We start from the raw sequence: 22,986 nt of genomic DNA, 5'->3' as shown, positions 1-22,986 counted from the left end.
GCAGAGAGGGAGACCTCCGGGACGCTCGCAGCTGGGACAGGATTACCGCGAACTACAGTGGAGGGAACAGCCGCAACAGGAGTGGAATTATGCCCAACACTCCAACCAATGGAGAGAAGAACAAGGGGCTGTAGGGCAGGAGGAAAGGTCCAAAAAAAGAAGGCGGGAGCAGGACTAGGAGGCATTTTTAATTTAAGTAATGCGGTTCTATCCCACAAAGAGACCAATATTTTGCATTTAGGGTTGAAGTGTGGCCTGAAAAGGCCGATCAATAAATTTGATGTTTTTATTGACATACATAAATACATGAGAAAAGTAAATATTAAGAAATATTTTTTAAATAAAAATTCCCAATCAGTGAACATTAGGACCTCAGGACCAATGGATAGTGGATTAAGAAATAAATCCCTCTTCAATCCTCTGAATAGCGCAAACCAGCATATTGAAGTGTTTAAAGGATTAGTGACACGGGATTTGGAGCTTTTAGTGCCTAGAAAGAAAGTAAATCCCCAGCATATATTAGATGGGATCACTATGCTTGAAAAGAGGAAAGAAATAGTGATAAGGCCGCCGATAAAGGGGATGGGGTAGTGATTTTAAATAAGGAATTTTATCACAATCAACTTACCACAATGTTAGATGACAGTAATACGTATGTAGAACTAATTAAGGACCCGACTGCACAATATGAAAAAGATCTTAGGAAATTGGTTGAGATGGGGTACTCGACAGGGGTGTTGTCCAATAGAGAAAGAAAGTATCTTGTGCCGAGTAATAGTAGAATTCCCACAATTTATACGTTACCTAAGATACATAAAGATCTGAATAATCCACACGGGAGGCTTATAGTGAACGGGATTGGTTCTATTACATCTCGAATGGGCCAATACCTGGATCACTTCCTCCAGGATAGTGTTACACGGACCAAGGCGTATCTTAGGGACACTAAGAGTCTCCTACAGATTTTACAGCAGGTTGACTTATCAGGAAAGCATGAGCTGTATTTAGTAACGGCAGATGTGGCGTCTTTATATTCAATCATCCAGCACGACGATGCACTTTTGGCTCTGAATTGGGCTCTGTGCCAACGCGATGATCTGCCACAGAATCAAAAAATCTTCATTAGAAATGCCCTTGACTTCTGTCTAAGCCATAATTTCTTTTGGTTTGATGGCCGTTTCTTCCCCCAATGCAGGGGCGTTGCTATGGGGGCCAAATTTGCCCCGAGCATAGCAAATTTGTTTATGGGAGAGTGGGAGGACAAAACGATTTTTTCGGTACCCCACACCCAGCTCCTGCTTTACAAATGATACATAGATGATTTGTTTTTTATTTGGGAAGGGTCTAGCGACAGTTTACATAAATTTTTAGATTAACTCAATTCTAATGCTAATAATATTAAATTGACCAGTGAATATAGTCAAAATGAGATACATTTGCTGGATGTGAGCATTTTAAAACAAGGTGATAAGTTGGGAACCAAGGTCTACTTCAAACCCACAGACTCTAATAGTTACTTGCCCATTGATAGTGGCCATCACCCTATGTGGTTAAAAAATATTCCGAAGGAACAGCTCACTAGGGTGAAAAGGAATTGTTCAGAAGAAGGTGATTTCTTGGTACAGGCTCAGATTATAAAGAAAAAATTTATGGAAAAGGGATATTATGAGGAAGCGCTAGATTCTATTATTCAGGAATTAGCTATGCAACCTAGGGAAACCTTTCTAGAAGAGGGTCCATTGGTCCCAAATAGGGACAGTCATGAATGGAGCTTCATTTCAAGCTTCCACTCTCAGTATAAAGAAGTGGAAGGTATCTTTGCCGCCCATTGGCATGTGTTGCGCATGGACAAAGTGTTACAATCAGTTTTACCCTGTAGGCCTCAGTTTATCTACAGAAGGGCCCAGAGCTTTTCAGACAAAATAGTGCGGAAGGTGTTGGATCCTCCAGCTAGGCCCCCTACTTTCTGGAATAAGAATGGTTTTTATAGCTGTAGGAGGTGTCGTGCTTGTAAGGACGTGGAGAGACCAGTAAGAGCGTTGGAGAGTTTTACATCCACCTCTAACAATAAAGAATTTGCCATCAAAGAGTTCATTACGTGCAACACCTCCTATGTTGTCTATGCTCTCCAATGTCCGTGTGGGCTTATTTATATAGGTCGCACTAAGAGACTTTTAAGAATCAGGATTGCAGAGCATATAACAAACATAAAAATAGGTTTTAAAGACCACAATGTTTCGCTCCATTTCAAATTAAAGCATAACCAAGATCCCTCTGGCCTCAGGTTTTGGGGCATTGACCATTTAAAACCGAAATGGAGGGGTTCCAATTTGGTCCGTGACCTGTCTAGGAGAGAGACCCAGTGGATCTTTTTGGCGGATACATTATCGCCAAGAGGAGTTAGACATTAACTGCTTCATAAGCGATTTTTAATTAATTGTTATGGAGTAGTGGTGATCGTTTTCTTTTTAATGCCTAATCTGCTTATATACTATATGCCGTATACAGTTGATGTTTGCGCTTTTTTTATATATATTTTTTTATATATATATAAAATTTTTTTTTATTTTATTGGATTTCATGTGAGTGTATGCCCCATGGCTTATATATATGTTTACCCCATATCGGGTTAGTTTCTTCACCTTGGCCACTATATAAGTGTATTGTGTGACATATGTAAAAAATATATATATATATATTTTTTTTTTTTTATTTAATTTTGAATATAAATTTTAAGGATATTGTTCAATGCATGTCGTTTTAAGCGAATATTGGTTTTAATCTACCTGAATGGGGTCCTTTTTTAGAAATCAACTGCCCACTATTTGCCTCTTTATAATTGACTGTATTCAGAGATGTAATGTGAATTAATTTATTATTTGTTTTTAGTTGAATATTCATTGTTCTTACTGTAATGTGAATTAATTTATTATTTGTTTTTAGTTGAATATTCATTGTTCTTACTGTGATGTACTAACGATTGAATTATATGGAATCAGAGGCTTACTATATTTGTATATGCGCCTGATATGCTGTGTTACCATGCAGTGATCAGCCTTTAGCGATCGCCTGATATGCTGTGTTGTCATGTAGCGATCATCTTTTAGCGATCGCTGCAGTATGTATATGCATATCGGCGAACTTATTATGATAGATTCAATATGTGTGTTAATTTGCACATGATGATATATTGTTAGCTCCCACTATAAAAGCATAATGCGTAGTGTCAGTTTATACATTTACTGGCTGGCTTGTTTTAGCCTGGGGGTGTATATTCTCACATATGCGAGCTAATGTGGAGAGTGGTTGATTGTCTCTCTCCCCCTCCCGTAAAGAAGCCGTCAGTATGTATTTCGGCCGATGACTCGCACCTGTCGTCACGCCGAATGCTTCTCTGATTGGCTAGGGAGGATGGGGCTGGGCAATATAGACCTGTCCGTTAGTCGTGTAGGCACGCCCTCTGTTGAAGTCAGGATATGACGAAACGCGTCAGGGCGTGGCCTACACGACGCCGGAAGTGACGCTTGCGCTCCACCACAGCCTGACTCGCAACCAGGAAGTAAGAGATCGCTCCTTGGGAAGCTGAACCGGTTGATGTTTACCACGGTGAAGTGCTGGGTTTAATACTTCCTTTTGATGTGCTCTTTTGATTGCAATATTAATGTATGTATAATTATTGAAGGGGGGTCTTTGTGTGATGTGATGGGCTTTTAATTAATAAACATGATTACGCTATGTGCGCTTTTCTTTTGTTGTTTGGTGATTTTTGAGTCCTGATCGTCTGGGATTCCTCCGGAGGGGTGTTGACAGTGGCCTGTGGCTTGGGTTTCTCTTTCCTTGGAAGCTTATGGTGAGTTTAACCCCCTGAGGGGAGTGTGTTCTCACAGGGTGGAAGTGGATGGATCGGTGGAAGGTGCACACTGAATTTCTATACTCTGATCACCTATGAACACTTTCTGAACCACTGTGTCTACTGCCCATCTCTCTCAAAGGACTTTTGTTTGTGAAGTTGGCCACATATATCCGTTATAGCTCAACATTAGCGCTGTTTTTAGTGTGTTATTATAGTCTTATTTGCTGATTATGGTATGTCACTATTTATGATATTTCCTGGGATGCCAACCTCTGGATTCATACCAGGATACATAAGCTTTCCAGACTCTATGATAAATCATCCTGGAAGCTGGCTTCCTTGCATTAATCAAGGTAGATATGACAGGACCTGAAAGTCCACAACTCTTCAGAACGTGGGTCCCAATAGCCAAACCGTCAAATTTAGCATTTGTAAGGCAGGATGGAACACTGGACCTTGAGATAACAGGTCTGGATGTACCAGTAGGGTCCACGGGGAACCCACCGTCATCCTTACTACTTCTGCATACCAAGTCCTTCTGGGCCAAGCGGGGGCCACCAGAAGTACTGACTTCCTTTCCTGCCTGATCCTGCGAAGGAGTCGTGGCAGTAGCAGAATAGGCGGGAATGCGTAAATCAGTGAGAACCGATGCCACGGAATCACCAACGCATCCGTCCCGCATGCAAGAGGATCCCTCATCCTTGCCACAAATCTGTCTAACTTTTTGTTGAATCGGGATGCAAAGAGATCTACATCTGAGACCCCCCATCTTTGGCATATGGCCCAAAAGACGTCGGGGTGTAGAGACCATTCCCCTGGGAGTAACTGCTGGTGACTTAGATAGTCCGCCTGCCAGTTCTCTATCCCTGGAATAAAAACTGTCGATATGCATGGCACATGCATCTCTGCCCAGACTAAGATCTGGTTCACCTCCTTTCGAGCAGCTCGGCTCCGGGTGCCTCCCTGATGATTGACATAAGCCACTGCTGTGGCATTGTCGGACTGGATCCTGACCGGGCAACCCTGTAGCCTGATAGTCCAGGCTCTTAGGGCCAGGTATACCGCCCGGATCTCCAGAATGTTGATGGGTAAGGTCCTCTCGGTCTTGGACCATAGCCCCTGAATCGCAGACAGTTCCAGAACTGCTCCCCAACCTGACAGACTGGCATCTGTTGTTATCACCGTCCAGGTAACCGGTAGAAAGGATTTCCTCTTCTGCAGGTTCTCGGGTATGAGCCACCAATTGACCGCATGCGACAGGTGCATCGGAAAGTCTAACGCCTGAACCTTCTTGTTCCAGGCCGACAGAATACTGTGTTGCAGCATTCTTGAATGGAACTGAGAATAGGGAACCCGCTTCGAATGAAGACACCATCTTCCCTAGTAGTCTCATACAAAGGCGGACAGAAGGACCCTTCTTGGTCCTGACTGCCAGAATCAGCTCTCTTAAAGCAGCGATCTTTGCCTGGGGTAGAAATATTTTCTCCTGGCTTGTATCTATGATCAGACCTAAATACTCCAGTCTTTTTACTGGATACCTGACTGTAGTCCTCAAGTTTCCGTTCAAAGAGGCTACCGACCGGTCTATCAAGAGCAGGTCATCTAGGTATGCTATGACAGCTATACCCAGAGCCCTTAATCTGGCCAGAGGAGGAGCCAAGATCCTTGTGAACACTTGAGGTGCAGTGGCTTTCCCAAAGGGCAGAGCCACAAACTGGAAATGGCGCCCTCCTATCTCAAAGCGTAGAAACTTCTGATGAGCAGGAAAAATGGGCACATGCAGATATGCATCTCTGATTCCTATCGATGCCAAAAATTCTCCTCCCTGCAGGGTGGAGACTGCTGTCCGAATTGATTCCATGCGGAAGGATTGAATCCTTAAGAATCGATTCAGATCCCTTAAATCCAGAATGGGTCTGACATCCACATTTGGTTTTTGGACCATAAAAAGGTTGGAATAGAAGCCCAATCCCTGGTCCTTTGAGGGAACCATCATAATGACCTCCTGTAACAAAAACTCTAACACTAGAAGGAGCGACTGCTTCTTTTTCTGGGTCTCTGGGAACACCTGATCTGAGGAACCGAGGAGAGGGAAATTCCTGAAACTCCAGCTTGTACCCAAAGGTTACCGTGGAGATTACCCATCTGTCCTGGAAATCCTCCTGCCAGAGCCCTGAGAACTGCCGCAGTCTTCCCTCCATGCGAGCGGGGGCGCCCCCTCATGCAGAGGTCTTAGTGTTTTGCCTAGTAGGCTTCTTCCCCCAGGACTTCTTCTGTCCCTGGGGATGACTCTTGTCCCTGGGCCCAGACGGAGGAGGCCGTCGAGACTGCCTGGAGGCTGAAGCCCCAGGCGCTGGGGAGAGAGTCCATTTGACAGAGGGACACTTACTCTTCTTCTTAACCTCCCTGGCGGTATGATTATTTCGGATTTTAGGTGCTGAAAGCGGTACAATTATTTTGCATGGAAATTTGGCGTTTTATATTGTAGGTCTGTAATTCTTAACAATAACACACTTAAATCTGTCCAAACAAGAGTCTAGTAGATATCCCGGGTATGATAAAGTTTGAAACACAAAAACATAAATTATAATATAATAAATAAAAATAAATAATTAAAAAAAAAATAATAATAATAATAAAATAAATTTCCCCACGATTCACTATCGCTCAAGTCTGCAAGTGTTCTAATTTACTATCGCTGTTTTCTAGCTGGTCTAAAGCCACTTTTGATGTAAAGGGACACTTTTTGGTTGCTATGGACAATCTCCAGTTTCCAGGCAGAAAGAACAGTATATATAACATAAAACTGCATGCAGGGCATAGGACAAAGCACTGGGGACAAAAGGGATGTGAAATAATTTCATACAGTACTGTAATCTGTAAGATTACAGTACTGTATGTGTTATGATTTTACACTTTTTTGAATTTGCCGCCAGGCTCCGCCCCGTGCGTTGCGCCGCTCGCAGGGAACGGAGCCTGGCACGGAGAGGCTTCGGAGGAGGTCGGAGCCCGCAGACACGGCGGGGGACATCGCAGGATCTCAGGGACAAGGTAAGTAAAGCCACACCAGGATCCTGCGATGTAATCCCGAGTGTGGCTCGGGGTTACCGCTAATGGTCCTGAATTTTAACCCCGAGCCACACTCGGGAAAACTGCCAGGGAGGCTACCAGGTAAGAGAGTGCTTTTCCCACAAGAGATTCTCTTGATATAGCTATCCAAGTCCTCTCCAAACAACCTTTCACCATGAAATGGAAACCCCGCCAGGAGCTTCTTACATGGTGCTTCGGCTGACCAATTTTTCAACCATAGGATTCTACGTATATGCACCAACCCCAGAGAAAGACGAGAGGTTTGCACAATAGAATCTCTGATGGCGTCAACAACGTAACATAAGGCCGCAGGAAGGTTAGCAAACCCCTGGGCCTGCTGTTCAGGTAATACCTTGATAACCTGCTTAACATGGTCTCTTAGGTATTGACAGACTCCAATCGCTGCAACTGCAGGTTGAGCCACTGAACCTGCCAAGGAAAAAACATCCTTCAATAGGGATTCCATCTTCTTGTTTACAGGATCCCTGAGCATCTGAGCATTGTCTACAGGACAAGTCAGACTATTATTTATGGAGGAAATGGCGGCATCAATGGCCGGTATTCCCCACATTTTAAGAAACTTTTCTTCCATCGGATAAAGTGTTGAAAACTTTCTCGGCGGAAAAAAACGTTTGTCTGGGTGATCCCACTCAGAATAAATGAGCTTTTCAAGTAAATTATGAACAGGAAAAGCCTGTGCTGCTTGAGAAGGTTTCAGTGACCCCAAAGCAGAAGAGGATTCTTTAACAGTTTCAGGTACGGGCAACTTAAATGTGGAGCGGACCAATCCAGTAAGGATCTGCACTAAGACCTTCTCCTCTTGGGAAGTCGCAGAGGGTCCTTCTGCACCTGATTCCTCCGAAGAAGAATCATCCGTTCCATCCTGATCCTCTGAAAGGGATTTGTCTCCTTTATCCCTGAGCTCCTCTTCCTGAGGGTCTTGGGAAACAGAGGAAGGCCTAGTGTGTTTACTTCCACCAAGTGAAGACGTAATCACGGCCATTAATCTTTCCTCTAAACCATTAATAGATGAGGAAAAAACCTCTTGTGATATATATAGAGGGGCTGACGTGCCGGAGGCAGGTATAGCCCCTGACCCCAATGGCTCTCCCTGGCTAGCCGTCCCTGGCCCCTCAGGGGGGGAGGATTCTGCTGACAGGGGGTCCTCAGAACCTGAACAAGATCCCCTAGTGTCTCTGGTTCTGGGGGTGTTTGAACCTCTTCTACCCATAGTGCAAAGCAACAAGGTGGTGGTATCACAAAATGAACACTGACTGCTGAGCAATGTAGTCCGGCTAAAAGCCCTCCTACCCAATGCTCAGTCTGGTGTTACTTAGTAAATGCTGCCTAGGAGGATGCCTGTGTCCCACCTTACATGCGACCTGTCAGCTCTGTGTCCCTCTGAAGGCTGTGTGCACCTGTACAGAGTGCTTTAATAGCCTGCAGCTGGCCTGAGTGGGAGTCTAAGCACCTGTGCTGACGTCCCGCCCCCCCCCCCCACGGCCCCCCGCTCAAATTTAGAAAAAACGAGCGCTTCCCGCGCTGGCCGACCCTCCAGAAACACTATGGAGGAAGGCTGGGAGAGGGTGAGGAGGGAGAGCGGCTGGTAGTGAAGGGCCTGCCTGAAAACGGCAATGGCGGCAGGGGCGGCGGTGCCCGAGCGGTATAACCGCTGTCTAGACCCCTGTGGCCTCCCCCTAGCCTGGGGGGAACATCAAACATGAGAAATCCCCCCATCCATCCTACCTTGAGCCGGCCGGAAACGCTGTGAAGCCTGAACACTGAGACCGACATCAGCATGACAAGGTTTGTGCTCTTGGCAGCCCCCGGTGGTCACAATAGGCATAGCATGCATTTACCTTAAAGGAGAAAACTTACTAGAAAAAAATTCTGTGGAATCTCCTCTTACCTTATCCAGCCGCAGGGTTCAGTTTACACAGACCCAATCTTCACCTCTCACGGTGGGCTCCGTTTAGAAAACCGTCAGAGACTGTGGCCCCCTACGAATAGGGGGATCCTGTAGTTCTGGACCTGTAAAGCACCCGGCTAGAAATTAGGCTAGAAAACCATTTTCTAATATGCGGGGTCCAGCTCTCTAAAAAGAGAAGCGTTACAGGTAAAACCTCGTTTCTTCGGACACGAGGCCCGGGTACCATCCAATTCGGCCTAGAAAGGACACTTTGAATGGATCCGGTTCGCCTGGCTTGCCCCAGTATAGGATATGGGATATTCCCTTTGGAGCTCAGCACAGGACATCTTTACACGTCCATCACCTAAGACACTGGCGTAAAAACTGAGGTATCCCTGCAAGGGGAGGGATTATATAGGCTGTTGAACTTTCTGATAGGGTGTGCCAGTGTCCAATCACCAGTGATACCCTATATAACCCATCAGTTATGAGGCTCTGTGTCCCGTGATGTTCGAGAAAGAAATAGCTTTTTTTCAAAAATGTCGCTCTTTTTTTGTTTATAGCACAAAAAATAAAAAACGCAGAGGTGATCAAATACCACCAAAAGAAAGCGCTCTATTTATGGGGGGAAAAAAAGGACATCAATTTTGTTTGGGAGCCACGTCGCACGACCGCTGAATTGTCAGTTAAAGCGACGCAGTGCCGAATCGCAAAAAGTGCTCTGGTCTTTGGCCAGCCAAATGGTCCGGGGCTGAAGTGGTTATATAAAATAATTTGATCTGAGTCTGATGATATTTACCAGATTCAACCTCTAATAGTATATACAGTATATCTCTTCTGTCTGTAATTCTCAGAGTGGATTTGAGATTTTGCTCCTGAACCATATAGTTGGTTATTTACATTTACCACTGCATATAGATATTTAAGAATAAATTGCCTTTCATTTTAAACTTTACATATTAACAAAATTATACACCACACTTTTTTTAAGGTTATTTTCCGATTAATTGATTAATGGAAACAATAAATCAGCCAACTAATCGATTATGAAAATAATCGTTAGTTACAGCCCAAATTCTAATATAAAGCAATTAAAAATGTTGCTTACCTGGAGAGTTGCCATGTACTTATGCAGAAGCTGGTCCACTATTTCCTCAGTGAGAAGTGGCTTTAGCAACTTTACATCTACTTCAGGAACTAATTCTATATTCCCCATCATTTCAGAACTGGAAGAATGCATAGGTTATACTTTATAAAATATCAATAAACAATAATAAAATAAATAAATACAAATAAATAACATGGGCTAATCCTTCTCTGGAATGGATGGGTGGCAGGTCAGGAGTTAGATACAAGATATAATGCATGGATAGCCTGCTTTTCTTTGCACTTTTAAACTGCGCTGATTTCCAGTAATATGGTGGGGCCAGGAGATGTGCTGGAAAGCCAGATAGCTAGGGCAGGAGATGCTGCCATTGCATAGGCAGAATATTAAAAAAAAAAAAAAAATGTATTTACCGCAGTATGTGGTGAGGTGTACATGAGAAACTGTGCACAATAAAGGATATGGGTGAACGTTTGATTGCAATGTCTACAGATAAATCCATTTTGCCTATTAAGACATAAATGAGTAATAGAGTGGGTGCCTGGCAGCAATGGGGTCCTTGGTTTGAATCCCAGCTAGGACGCTATCTGCATTGGATTCACCCTGTACTTGTATGGGTTTACTCTAGATACACAAGGTCCCTTCCACACGCCAAAAAACATGCTGGAAGGTAACTTGCTCCTGTCAGGGACTGATGAGAATGTACAGTGGGGACAGAAAGTATTCAGACCCCCTTAAATGTTTCACTCTTTGTTATATTGCAGCCATTTGCTAAAATCATTTAAGTTCATTTTTTCCCCTTATTAATGTACACACAGCACCCCATATTGACAGAAAAACACAGAATTGTTGACATTTTTGCAGATTTATTTAAAAAGAAAAACTGAAATATCACATGGTCCTAAGTATTCAGACCCTTTGCTCAGTATTTAGTAGAAGCACCCTTTTGATGCAATACAGCCATAAGTCTTTTTGGGAAAGATGCAACAAGTTTTTTACACCTGGATTTTGGGATCCTCTGCCATTCCTCCTTACAGATCCTCTCCAGTTCTGTCAGGTTGGCGGACAGCCATTTTTAGGTCTCTCCAGAGATGCTCAATTGGGTTTAAGTCCGGGCTCTGGCTGGGCGATTCAAGAACAGTCACGGCGTTGTTGTGAAGCCATTTATTTTAGCTGTGTGCTTAGGGTCATTGTCTTGTTGGAAGGTAAACCTTCAGCCCAGTCTGAGGTCCTGAGCACTCTGGAGAATGTTTTCATCCAGGATATCTCTGTACTTTGCAGCATTCATCTTTCCCTCGATTGCAACCAGTCGTCCTGTCCCTGCAGCTGAAAAACACCCCCACAACACCCCCATGCTTCACTGTTGGGACTGTATTGGACAGGTGATGGAACAGTGCCTGGTTTTCTCCATACATACCGCTTAGAATTAAGGCCAAAAAGTTCTATCTTGGTCTCATCAGACCAAAGAACCTTATTTCTCAAAATCTAGGAGTCCTTCAGGTGTTTTTTTTTAGCAAACCCCATGCAGGCTTTCATGTGTCTTGAACTGAGGAGAGGCTTCTGTCGGGCCACTCTGTCATAAAGCCCCGACTGGTGGAGGGCTGCAGTGATGGTTGACTTTCTACAACTTTCTCCCATCTCCCGACTGCATCTCTGGAGCTCTGCCACAGTGATCTTTGGGTTCTTCTTTACCTCTCTCACCAAGGCTCTTCTCCCCCGATACCTCAGTTTGGCCGGACAGTCAGCTCTAGGAAGGGTTCTGGCCCTCCCAAACGTCTTCCATTTAAGGATTATGGAAGCCACTGTGCTCTTAGGAACCTTAAGTGCAGCAGAATTTTTTTGTAACCTTGGCCAGATCTGTGCCTTGCCACAATTCTGTCTCTGAGCTCTTCGGGCAGTTCCTTTGACCTCATGATTCTCATTTGCTCTGACATGCACTGTGAGCTGTAAGGTCTTATATAGACACGTGTGTGGCTTTCCTAATCAAGTCCAATCAGTATAATCAAACACAGCTGGACTCGAAGGTGTAGAACCATCTCAAGGATGATCAGAAGAAATGGACAGCACCTGAGTTAAATATATGAGTGTCACAGCAAAGGGTCTAAATACCTAGGACCATGTGATATTTCAGTTTTTCTTTTTTAATAAATCTGCAAAAATGTCAACAATTCTGTGTTTTTCTGTCAATATGGGGTGCTGTGTGTACATTAATGAGGAAAAAAATGAACTTAAATGATTTTAGCAAATGGCTGCAATATAACAAAGAGTGAAAAATTTAAGGGGGTCTGAATACTTTCCGTCCCCACTGTACACTATTTAAAAACGCTGTGTAAATTGTTAGCGCTATATATAAAAAATAAACCAAGTAAAGTACTTTGCTTCTGAAATATTTAGTATTACCTATGGTAGGTGTTCAAAACCCAAGTAAGAATGCTGACAATTTCATTGGCTTCAAGCTCTTCTGAAGCCAACTCCTGGATCCGAGAAGATAAAGCACAGTGATACAGTTCCAAAACTTTACCAAATATGCTGTATGAAGGTGGAAAACACTGCACCATCAAGTTTTTGACTATTATAAGATCATCCAAGACATAACGACGGATGATTTCTAAATGCCGCACCAACCACATTTTATCAGATTCTCTTGTCTCTGCCTGCGTACCCTCAATTCGTGTTCCAATTGTTTTATCAAGAACTTCAAACATTTTTTGTTTCCACTTCTTAGGTCTTCCAGGTGGAATAAATCCAGTTTGTTTCCTTCTATCCATCATGCGTCGATCTATCTTCTCTTCCCTCTCTATAATGCGAACTACTGACACAAGTAAGGTAGGATCCTTGCGAACAGTGGTTATAGATCTCTGTATAACCATCCACAGCTGTTTGGCCAACTCATCAGACAGATGTTGTACTTCACCAAAATAAGCTTGAATAAGATTCATGTCATGGGTATTTTTGCTATCCATACGGTATTGCTCATACATGAGGTCATCCCTAGAACACTCCAGGTCCATTAATTTACGATGTGCTTGAAGCAGTGCACCTTGTTCAATAAGATCTTGAGTCTCTTTTACAATTTCTGGGACTATAAGCAAAAAGACAATATACATTTGTTAAAAGAAAAAGCAATAGAACATCAAAAACAAAGTTTGATAAATATCTAATGGCAAAGCGTGCATGTCCCTTGAATGGCTAATTTGGAAGGATGTGTTTTATTCAAGTGAAAGTAACATGACTTATATCATTTATGTATTTCAGTGTAAACTATGTTTTTTGAATGCTTCAGGAACATGGAGGCTGACAGTATAACATTATGGTTGTGCCAAAGTCACACAGCTACTGTATAGCACAAAACAAAGGATGTTTGACCATCTGAAATGCAACATATACGTTCCAGTAAAATGGTCATGTTAGCACACTACTTATTAAGAATATAAATACAGCAACCATAGTCTTGCGTTATGTCTTTCCATTTATTTAAAGCCCCACTTGCATAACTCTCTATACCGATCGAGGACATGAAGCCACTGTCCTGAAGTCCTTTGCATACTGTTAATGCATGGTGTGGAATCTGCTACAGCCTCTATATTTCTAAACGTGTCCATGCTTTTAAAGGCTAAATATGGCAAATGTACACTAAATGGACACTAAAGGCTTGTCAGAGGGTTGTGCACATCGTGCTTATGTAATAATTCACTAGATCCTAGATTTCACTAGACATGTGCAGAATGGAAAATTTGTTTTGTTTTGGATACATTTGTTATTGTTACTTATTTCATTTTGTTATAGAATTCATTTAGTTCCATTTCTTTTTTATAAAATTTCATTTAGTTTCATGTATTAATGTTCTAAGGAATTCCAACTTTCCAGAGCGATTAGAATTCTGATCGGTCAGAAAACGATCGACCAATTTGAATTCTGTGTGATGGTTGTTAAGCAGTGGCCCGGGAAGCCGGTTGCCCGCGTCCTTAACAACCATGAGTCATCATCTGTCAGTGGGCTTCCCCACTGACAGATGAATGCAAAGATAAAGAATGCCGGCATTTCCTGGAAATAATTTCATACCAGACCCGAAGCATGAAACTTATCTGAGCATGAAGCCTGGCAGGTCAAGAAAGGGGGGGGGGGCAATGAGCGAGCGCTCCCCCCCTCCTGAACCATACCAGGCCACATGCCCTCAACATTGTAGGGGGGTGTGTGGGTGCTTTGGGGCAGGGGGTGCTCTGCGTCCCCCACCCCAAAGCACCTTGTCTCCATGTTGATGGGAACAAGGGCCTCTTCCCGACAACCCTGGGCTGTGGTTGTCGAGGTCTGCGGGTGAGGGGCTTATCGGAATCTGGAAGCCAGCTTTAACAAGGGGGCCCCCAGATACCGCCCCCCCCATGTGAATCATACACCCGAACCCATTCACCAAAAAAAGTGTCAAAAAGTAAAAACCACAAGAAACTGTTTTTGACAAGTCCTTTATAAAAAAAAAGTGTCCCTCGATGTATATCCATCGAAAAGCACGACGCCCGCTGGACCAGAAAAAACAGCAAAAAATAGAAACGGTCCGCCTTCTGGGAGGCTACCTGCCATATGCCCGCTCTGCGCTTTGACAGTTCTTATATAGGTAGGGTACGGGGCCACCTGGCTACGTCAACTGGTGGAACCGCCCCCTTCTGACCTCACATGACATCATGTGACATCAGAAGGGGGTGGTGCCCTCCTGACCTGCCGGGCTGCATGCTCAGGTAAGGGTCTGGTATAGATGTTGGGGGAGACCCTACACTGTTTATTTTTTTTAATTTTGGCTTTTTAAAATCTTAGTTTTAACATTTTTCTATAGCTGGAAATTCCGACATTCTTTATCTTTACATTCATTTGTCAGTGGGGAAGCCCTCTGACAGATGAGGACTCCTGGTTGTTAAGGACACGGGCAGCCGGCTTCCTGGCTCACTGCTTAACAACCAGCTATTTGTTCACACAGGATTCAAATCGATCGATCGTTTTTCGACCAATCCGAATGATAATAGTTCTGAAAAGTTGAAATCCGTTTCAGAAAAATTTGTCTGAATTCGTTATCGGACCGAAACTAATTGCACATGTCTAGTTTTCACCATACAACCAAAGAGGAAAAGCTCCCACATGTGAACATCAATGCATTATGTATAAAGAGATTAACAGCTCTTTTTTAAAGCAGAAATAGAAATAGTACCATATGGCCTTCACACTCTTCAAACAATGCGTATCACAATGTAAATAAATGGTATCAAAATGTATGTATAGCCAAATTTATTTTTTCATTGTTAGAGTAGGAAAGGGTTAAAACCATTTAAAGTGATTGTAAAGTCTTGTTTAAAAAAAATAAATAAATGAATAAAATAACAAACGTTATACTTACCCCCTCTTTGCAGTTGGTTTTGCACAGAGTAGCCTGGATCCTCCTCTTCTCGGGTCCCTCTTTGCTGCTCCTGGCCCCTCCCTCCTATTGAGTGCCCTCACAGTCAGCACTTTCCTGACCTGGAAATTGAAGCACCACACCACTATTAAGAGGTCTAGATATAACTTTAGTCCAAAAAAAGTCAGAGGGACAATCTAAAAAGTATCCAGTGTGTCTTGGGGTCTTTCACTTTATTGGAATAAAGTTGTATCTGGACCTCTTAGCAGTAGTGTGGCTGTTCAACTTCCATTTTGGTTACATTACACTACAAGCCAAGGAGACTATGGATATCCTCTGGAGTTTGGATCTGCCCTCCTACAATGCAGATTATTTACATCAACATCAATATTTTGACATAACAATAAGTTAACCTTATGGTTCCAGTGATATTTTTCACATTCCTCAAGTAACACAAACCTGACAAGAGTTCCAATTCTTCCCTACTCTATCGAAAACTAAAAACTAGGCTTTGACTTTACATACACTTAGGGTTTGTTCACACTTGACAAAATTTCTGACGCTCAAAACACGCTTCTATAGTGTTTGTATGGCGTTAGTATTATGTTAGCTTTAGATTGGGGTGTTTTACAAGCGTTATAAACGCTTCCTAAAACGCCCTATGTGCAGTTTTGTAGCGTTTGATGATCGTGAAAACTGCTCCATGGGGCGTGACCAGAAGCCATCCTGGAAGGAAGCCTGACTCTCCTGCTCTCTCTCAGCCTGTGAAATATCAGCGCTTTGGGGACGTTTTGCTGCTTCCACATGGGCAAACCCAGGACCACCAGATCCACAACAGCCAGGAGGTCATCCCTACCCCCGCCAGGATCCTCCACAGACCTCCGGTCCTTCTTCCCGCCGACGGACATGCCTCTCGGCGGAGCCGACAAAATGGCGCTGGACATCTCCATGGCCCACTCCCGGACCTCCGCACGGTTCTCCCCGCCACCTCACCCTTCATACCGGACTTCCGTGGATTACCCGTCGGATCCGATGGGCACCACAGACATGCCTTCCTCAACTGGAGCGGTGAGTTCCCCCTACCGCTCCGCTTCTCATGAGGGCGCACTGCATGGCTTACAGACCGCCATGTCGGGCCCCCCCCCTCAACAATACACACAGTGCTCGGATGCATTCCCTCGCCTGCTGAGGACGGCATCAGACCCCTGCATCCATGGAACTGATCCTGGTTCCCCAACTCCCTCAGACCTCTCTGAGGACATTCCGGCCCTGCCAGGTCCTATGTACCCAGCCAGCCAGATACTACAGGAGCCTGTAGTGATCCAAGCAGCCTTTTGTCATACAGCGCTCAAACCACCACCCTCCAAGGCCCAGAGACTGTCTTTCCCACAGGCCCCCGGCTCCCCCAGAGAACAAGCAGTATCACTGGCCACTTATGCACAGAAAGTGTGCCCTCCTGCTCCCCACCTTCAGGGAGTCGGGACAGTAGGGGCTCCCCCGGCTGCTCAGGCATCAACCTGGGGAGAACCGTGGGACTCACCACCAAGACCAGCACACAAGGCCCAGGGCAACGCTACCCTTAGCCCTCAACCTTTGCCACCCCGCACATCTCCAGCACAGCGGACCCCAATGCCAGCCCACACCCACCCTGCACCCCCGCAATGGCAAACATACTTGCAGGCGATCCCCACTAAAGAGGACTTTAGGCAACTGATAAAGTCCACGTAAAGTCCACATGCCTCTCAGAAATACAAGTGCTCCAGTCAGGCCTTAAATCCTTAGCAGATAGAGTGGAAATGGCTGAAGAAGAAATTCAAGAAACTAAGCTAGCGGTCCACAGGGAGCAGACCACCACACCCTGTTGAAGAGATATGCAACGTCATGTAGAGGACCTGGACAATAGGGGGCACAGAAACAACGTCCGAGTGAGAGGGATCCCAGAAGCGGAAGGCCCTGAAGACATACAGAATACCCTACAGGATGTGTTTAACGATCTCTTGGGCGAATCCGCCACCAAACACATTGAAATGGACAGAGCCCACCGAGCCCTACGTTCTAAGAACGCCACTTCCAAACCAAGGGACATCATTTGTAGGATCAGTTCCTACCCCCTGAAAGAGGAGATTATGAGGCAAGCTTGCCTAGCACGCAAAGTGACTTTCAAAGATGCCCAAGTGCAATTGTTCCCGGATCTTTCATGGATCACCTTACAAAAACGCAGACCCCTTCAACCCTTACTGCGCACCCTGCAAAACGAAAACATCTACCGCTGGGGATTTCCGTTTAGCCTCACAGCTAAAAACCAAGGCAAATTTGCCACCCCGCAATACCCAGAGGATCTGCAAGCCTTCTGCGAAGACCTGGGAATCTCTATTCCCCAACTCCCGGATTGGGATCTTGTGACCACACCACCAACACTGCCCACAACTTGGCAAAAGGTCCCTTCATCTTACAGGTCCCGGAACAAGGACGTGTCCCGCAAGAGCACCAAACACAGAAATGGCTGAACTATCCGCAACCCCCCCATCTGTTACCTGTTGATGGACTATTCTACCATCCGATAATACTGGTGACCTTGCCCTGGACACTACTAAATATCCAGTCCCCCCCTTGCGCCCCAGTTTTACTTTCCAGTCTACCTTATGGGCATGTCTCTGTTGAGACCCGAGAGAGTAAGAATTATCATGCTTACCCACCCCCCTCTTTGTTAAATGATAACAGTTATCGCAGTTTTACAGTTTATGTTTTATAAGACCAATTTTGGGCTCCTCTGCATCCACCTGACCGGTCCCTTAGGATCTTAGTTGGGAGGATCCCTGGGAACCCATACCGACCTAAGCCTGACAGCCTCCCAAGGTCGTGAGACAACAATTGTTCAAGTTTCTCAGCGCTTACTGTGTACTAACTAGGGATGAGCTTCGAGTTCGAGTCGAACTCATGTTCGACTCGAACATCGGCTGTTTGCCGAACAGCGAACAATTTGGGGTGTTCGCGGCAAATTTGAAAGCCGCGGAACACCCTTTAAAAGTCTATGGGAGAAATCAAAAGTGCTAATTTTAAAGACTTATATGCATGGGTCCTGCTCCAGGGGACATGGATCAATGCAAAAAAAAGTTTTAAAAACGGCCGTTTTTTTCGGGAGCAGTGATTTTAACCGCTTCCCTACCCGGCCATAGACAAATGATGTCCACAGATGGGATCTCCCATCCTGGGTGGACGTCATATGACGGCCTCGGGTTCCCAGCCGCCTAGGGGGCGCGCGCACGTGCCCGCCGCGTTGCTCGGGACCCGGTGCGTGTGCCCGGCGGCCACGATGTCCGCCAGGCACCCGTAATTGCCCGTTAACCGGGCCGGACCGTGGATCTGTGTGTGTAAACACACAGATCCACGTCCTGTCAGTTTAGAGGAGAGCGATCTGTGTTCCCAGAACAGCGGAACACTGATCGGTCTCCTCCCCTTGTGCGTCCCCTCCCCCTACAGTTAGAAGCATTCCCTAGGAAACACATTTAACCCCTCCCCGCCCCCTAGTGGTTAACCCCTTCACTGCCTGTCACATTTACACAGTAATCAATGCAATTTTATAGCATTGATCGCTGTATAAATGTGAATGGTCCCAAAAATGTGTCAAAAGTGTCCGATGTGTCCGCCATAATGTCGCAGTCACAAAAAAAAAAAATCACTGATCGCCGCTATTACTAGTAAAATAAATAAATAAATATTTTTTTTTAAAAAATGCTATAAATCTATCCCGTATTTTATAGACGCTATAACTTTTGCGCAAACCAATCAATATACGCTTATTGCGATTTTTTTTACCAAAAATATGTAGAAGAATACGTATCGGCCGAAACTGAGGAAAAAATTAGTTTTTTTTTTTTTTAAATTGGGATATTTATTACAGCAAAAAGTAAAAAATATTGTGTTTTTTTCAAAATTGTCGCTCTTCTTTTGTTTATAGCGCAAAAAATAAAAACCGCAGAGGTGATCAAATACCACCAAAAGAAAGCTCTATTTGTGGGGAAAAAAGGACGTCAATTTTGTTTGGGTACAACGTCACACGACCGCGCAATTGTCGTTTAAAGTGCGACAGCGCTGAAAACTAAAAATTGGTCTAGGAAGGAAGGGGGTGAAAATGCCCGGTATTGAACCGGTTAATAATGCAAACAATAAAAGTGTAATCTTCCTTTAAATTTTGTACCTGGGGGGTGTCTATAGTATGCCTGTAAAGGGGCGCATGTTTCCCGTGTTTAGAACAGTCTGACAGCAAAATGACATTTCAAAAAGAAAAAAAGTCATCTAAAACTACTCGCGGCTATTAATGAATTGCCGGTCTGACAATACACATAAAAGTTCATTGATAAAAACGGCATGGGAATTCCCCACAGGGGAACCCCGAACCAAAATTTAAAAAAAAAATGACGTGGGGGGTCCCCCTAAATTCCATACCAGGCCCTTCAGGTCTGGTATGGGTTTTAAGGGGAACTCCGTGCCAAAATTTTAAAAAAATGGCGTGGGGTCCCCCCAAAAATCCATACCAGACCTTATCCGAGAACGCAACCTGGCAGGCCGCAGGAAAAGAGGCGGAACGAGAGAGCGCCCCCCCTCCTGAACCGTACCAGGCCACATGCCCTCAACATTGGGAGGGTGCTTTGGGGTAGCCCCCCAAAACACCTTGTCCCCATGTTGATGGGGACAAGGGCCTCATCCCAACAAACCGTGCGCGGTGGTTGTGGGGGTCTGCGGGCGGGGGGCTTATCGGAATCTGGAAGCCCCCTTTAACAAGGGGACCCCCAAGATCCCGGCCCTCCCCCCTGTGTGAAATGGTAAGGGGGTACAAAAGTACCCCTACCATGTCACAAAAAAACTGTCAAAAATGTTAAAAATGACAAGAGACAGTTTTTGACAATTCCTTTATTTAAATGCTTCTATCTATCTTCTATCTTCCTTCGGTTTCTTCCTCCATCTTCTTCTTCTGGTTCTTCTGGTTCTTCCTCCAGTGTTTTCGTCCAGCATCTTCCTCAACGGCGTCTTCTTCCCTTCTTCTCCTCGGGCCGCTCCGCATACATGATGACATGATGGGAGGCTCCCGCTGTGTGACACTTCTCCTCTTCTGACGGTTCTTAAATAACGGGGGCGGGGCCACCCGGTGACCCCACCCCCCTCTGACGCACGTGGAGGAAAATGCCGGACGAGAACACCGGAGGAAGAACCAGAAGATGGAGGAAGAAACCGAAGGAAGATAGAAGAAAGAAGAAGCATTTAAATAAAGTAATTGTCAAAAACTGTCTTGTCATTTTTAACTGTTTTTTTGTGAAATGGTAGGGGTACTTTTGTACCCTCTTACCATTTCACACAGGGGGGAGGGCTGGGATCTGGGGGTCCCCTTGTTAAAGGGGGCTTCCAGATTCCGATAAGCCCCCCGCCCGCAGACCCCCATAACCACCGGGCAAGGGTTGTGGGGATGAGGCCCTTGTCCCCATCAACATGGGGCCAGGGTGTTTTGGGGGGCTACCCCAAAGCACCCTCCCAATGTTGAGGGCATGTGGCCTGGTACGGTTCAGGAGGGGGGGCACTCTCTCGCCCCCCCCTCTTTTCCTGCGGCCTGCCAGGTTGCGTGCTCAGATAAGGGTCTGGTATGGATTTTTGGGGGGACCCCACGCCGTTTTATTTAAATTTTGGCGCGGGGTTCCCCGTAAAATCCATACCAGACCTGAAGGGTCTGGTATAGATTTTGAGGGTGACCCCACGCCATTTTTTAAAAAAATTTTGGCTGGGGTTCCCCTTAATATCCATACCAGGCCTGAAGGGCCAGGTATGGAATTTAGGGGGACCCCCACGTCATCTTTTTTTTTTTTTAATTTTGGTTCGGGGTTCCCCTGTGGGGAATTCCCATGCCGTATTTATCAAATGAACTTTTATGTGTATTGTCAGACCGGCAATTCATTAATAGCCGCGAGTAGTTTTAGATGACTTTTTTTCCTTTGAAATGTAATTTTGCTGTCAGACTGTTCTAGACACCCCCCAGGTACGAAATTTAAAGGAATATTACACTTTTATTGTTTCACTTTAAGCATTATTAAAAATCACTGCTCCCGAAAAACGCCCGAAAAACTTTTTTTTGCATTGATCCATGTCCCCTGGGACAGGACCCAGGTCCCCAAACACTTTTTATGACAATAACTTGCATGTAAGCCTTTAAAATTAGCACACTTGATTATTCATGTTCGTGTCCCATAGACTTTAACGGTGTTCACGTGTTCGAACAAATTTTTTTGCCTGTTCGCAAGTTCTGGTGCGAACCTAACAGGGGGGTGTTCGGCTCATCCCTAGTACTAACTATTTTTTTCTCTTTCCACTTTTCTCTATAATCCACCGCGAAGCTCACAGAATCCACCTGGCTCTCCTCCTGAGGTATGCCCGCTCCTGGTCCCTGGCTCTCAGAACCTCTTCTCCGCATCAGGTAAGACACCTCCCCTCACTTGACGTCATGGCTAAGATCCTATCTCTAAACGTCCACGGCCTAAACTCCAATAGAGACACCTAGCGCTGAGGGAGTTTAGACAGTCTGGAGCGGACATTATTTGTGTCCAAGACACACTTTGATAAAGGGGGTTCCTTTGCATTGGCCTCTAAACAATCTCCCCAAATATACCACTCCTCAGGCCCCCATAAACGGGCAGGGGTTGCTATACTTGTAAAACACGGGTCTCCCTTTACTTGCTCGGAACAATATAGCGATCCCCACGGATACTTTGTCATCCTTAAGGGCCAGTGGCAAAGGCAGGCAATCACTCTCTGTGCCCTTTATGCCCCAAATGTCAAACAATATAGATTCCTGTCTAAAATGTTTATTCGCCTCTTTAAATCTGAACACGGGTTTCTGGTGGTGGGGGGCGACTTTAATTTAACCCACTCAGCAACTGTGGACCGCCATGTGGTGAGCCCCCGGGCGTTATTGGCTCGAGCCCTCAGGGACTCAAAGCTCTTTCACCAACTCTCTAGACGATATGCTCTCTTCGATGCCTGGGGGGGCTCTCCACCCAGGCGACCGGCAGTACACGTTTTACTCAGCTCCCCACCAAACACATTCCCGCATGGATTACTTCTTTGTCAACAATTTCACGCTTAGAATTATACGCGAGGCACAGATACTCATGGTCCGACCACGCACCTATCTTACTTACACTGGATCTAGGCTCCACTGTAGACCCTACAATTGGAAATTAAGTACATTTCTCCTCCAGCACCCCCAATCGAAAACGGAGTTAACCTCCACCTTAAAATTTTATTTTGCTGAAAATAATACCTCTGACATATCCCTTCCTACACTCTGGGAAGCCCATAAGGCAGTCCTCTGAGACAGATGTATGGAACTATCCTCTGCCATGAAAAAAAGATGCCCTGACCACAAAACTCCAAACTGAGAAGCAGCTTAGAGCTTTAGAATGCCAACTGCAATGGTCCCCTACCCTATCCCTTCTTAAGAAAATTACAAACCTGAGCGATTTAGCTATAGGCCGGGTAGAAAAAGCCCTCCTCAGGCTACGACAAGTATATTACGATAAGGGCAATAAGGCCCACTCCTTACTGGCGAGGAAACTATGAGACAACTCCCACATGACCATGCCCCACCAGATTAAGAACAAGCTAGG

General features: G+C 45.0%; 1 protein-coding gene across 1 annotated transcript in view; it reads right to left on the bottom strand.

The window, feature by feature from the left end:
• EXOC3 (exocyst complex component 3) overlaps positions 1-22,986 on the bottom strand; it is a 569,566-nt gene that overhangs the window by 302,562 nt on the left and 244,018 nt on the right. The window contains exons 4-5 of the mRNA XM_073630729.1: positions 12,358-13,039; positions 9,961-10,078 (exon numbers count right to left, since the gene is read on the bottom strand). Coding sequence (XP_073486830.1) covers positions 9,961-10,078; positions 12,358-13,039 — 800 coding nt within the window. The remainder of the gene's footprint in view (positions 1-9,960; positions 10,079-12,357; positions 13,040-22,986) is intronic.

The sequence above is a fragment of the Aquarana catesbeiana genome, linkage group LG05 (assembly GCF_042186555.1).
Source record: "Aquarana catesbeiana isolate 2022-GZ linkage group LG05, ASM4218655v1, whole genome shotgun sequence".
Lineage (NCBI taxonomy): Eukaryota > Metazoa > Chordata > Amphibia > Anura > Ranidae > Aquarana > Aquarana catesbeiana.
The sequence above is the reverse complement of the archived record's forward strand: the minus strand, read 5'-3'. Positions and strand labels throughout refer to the sequence as shown.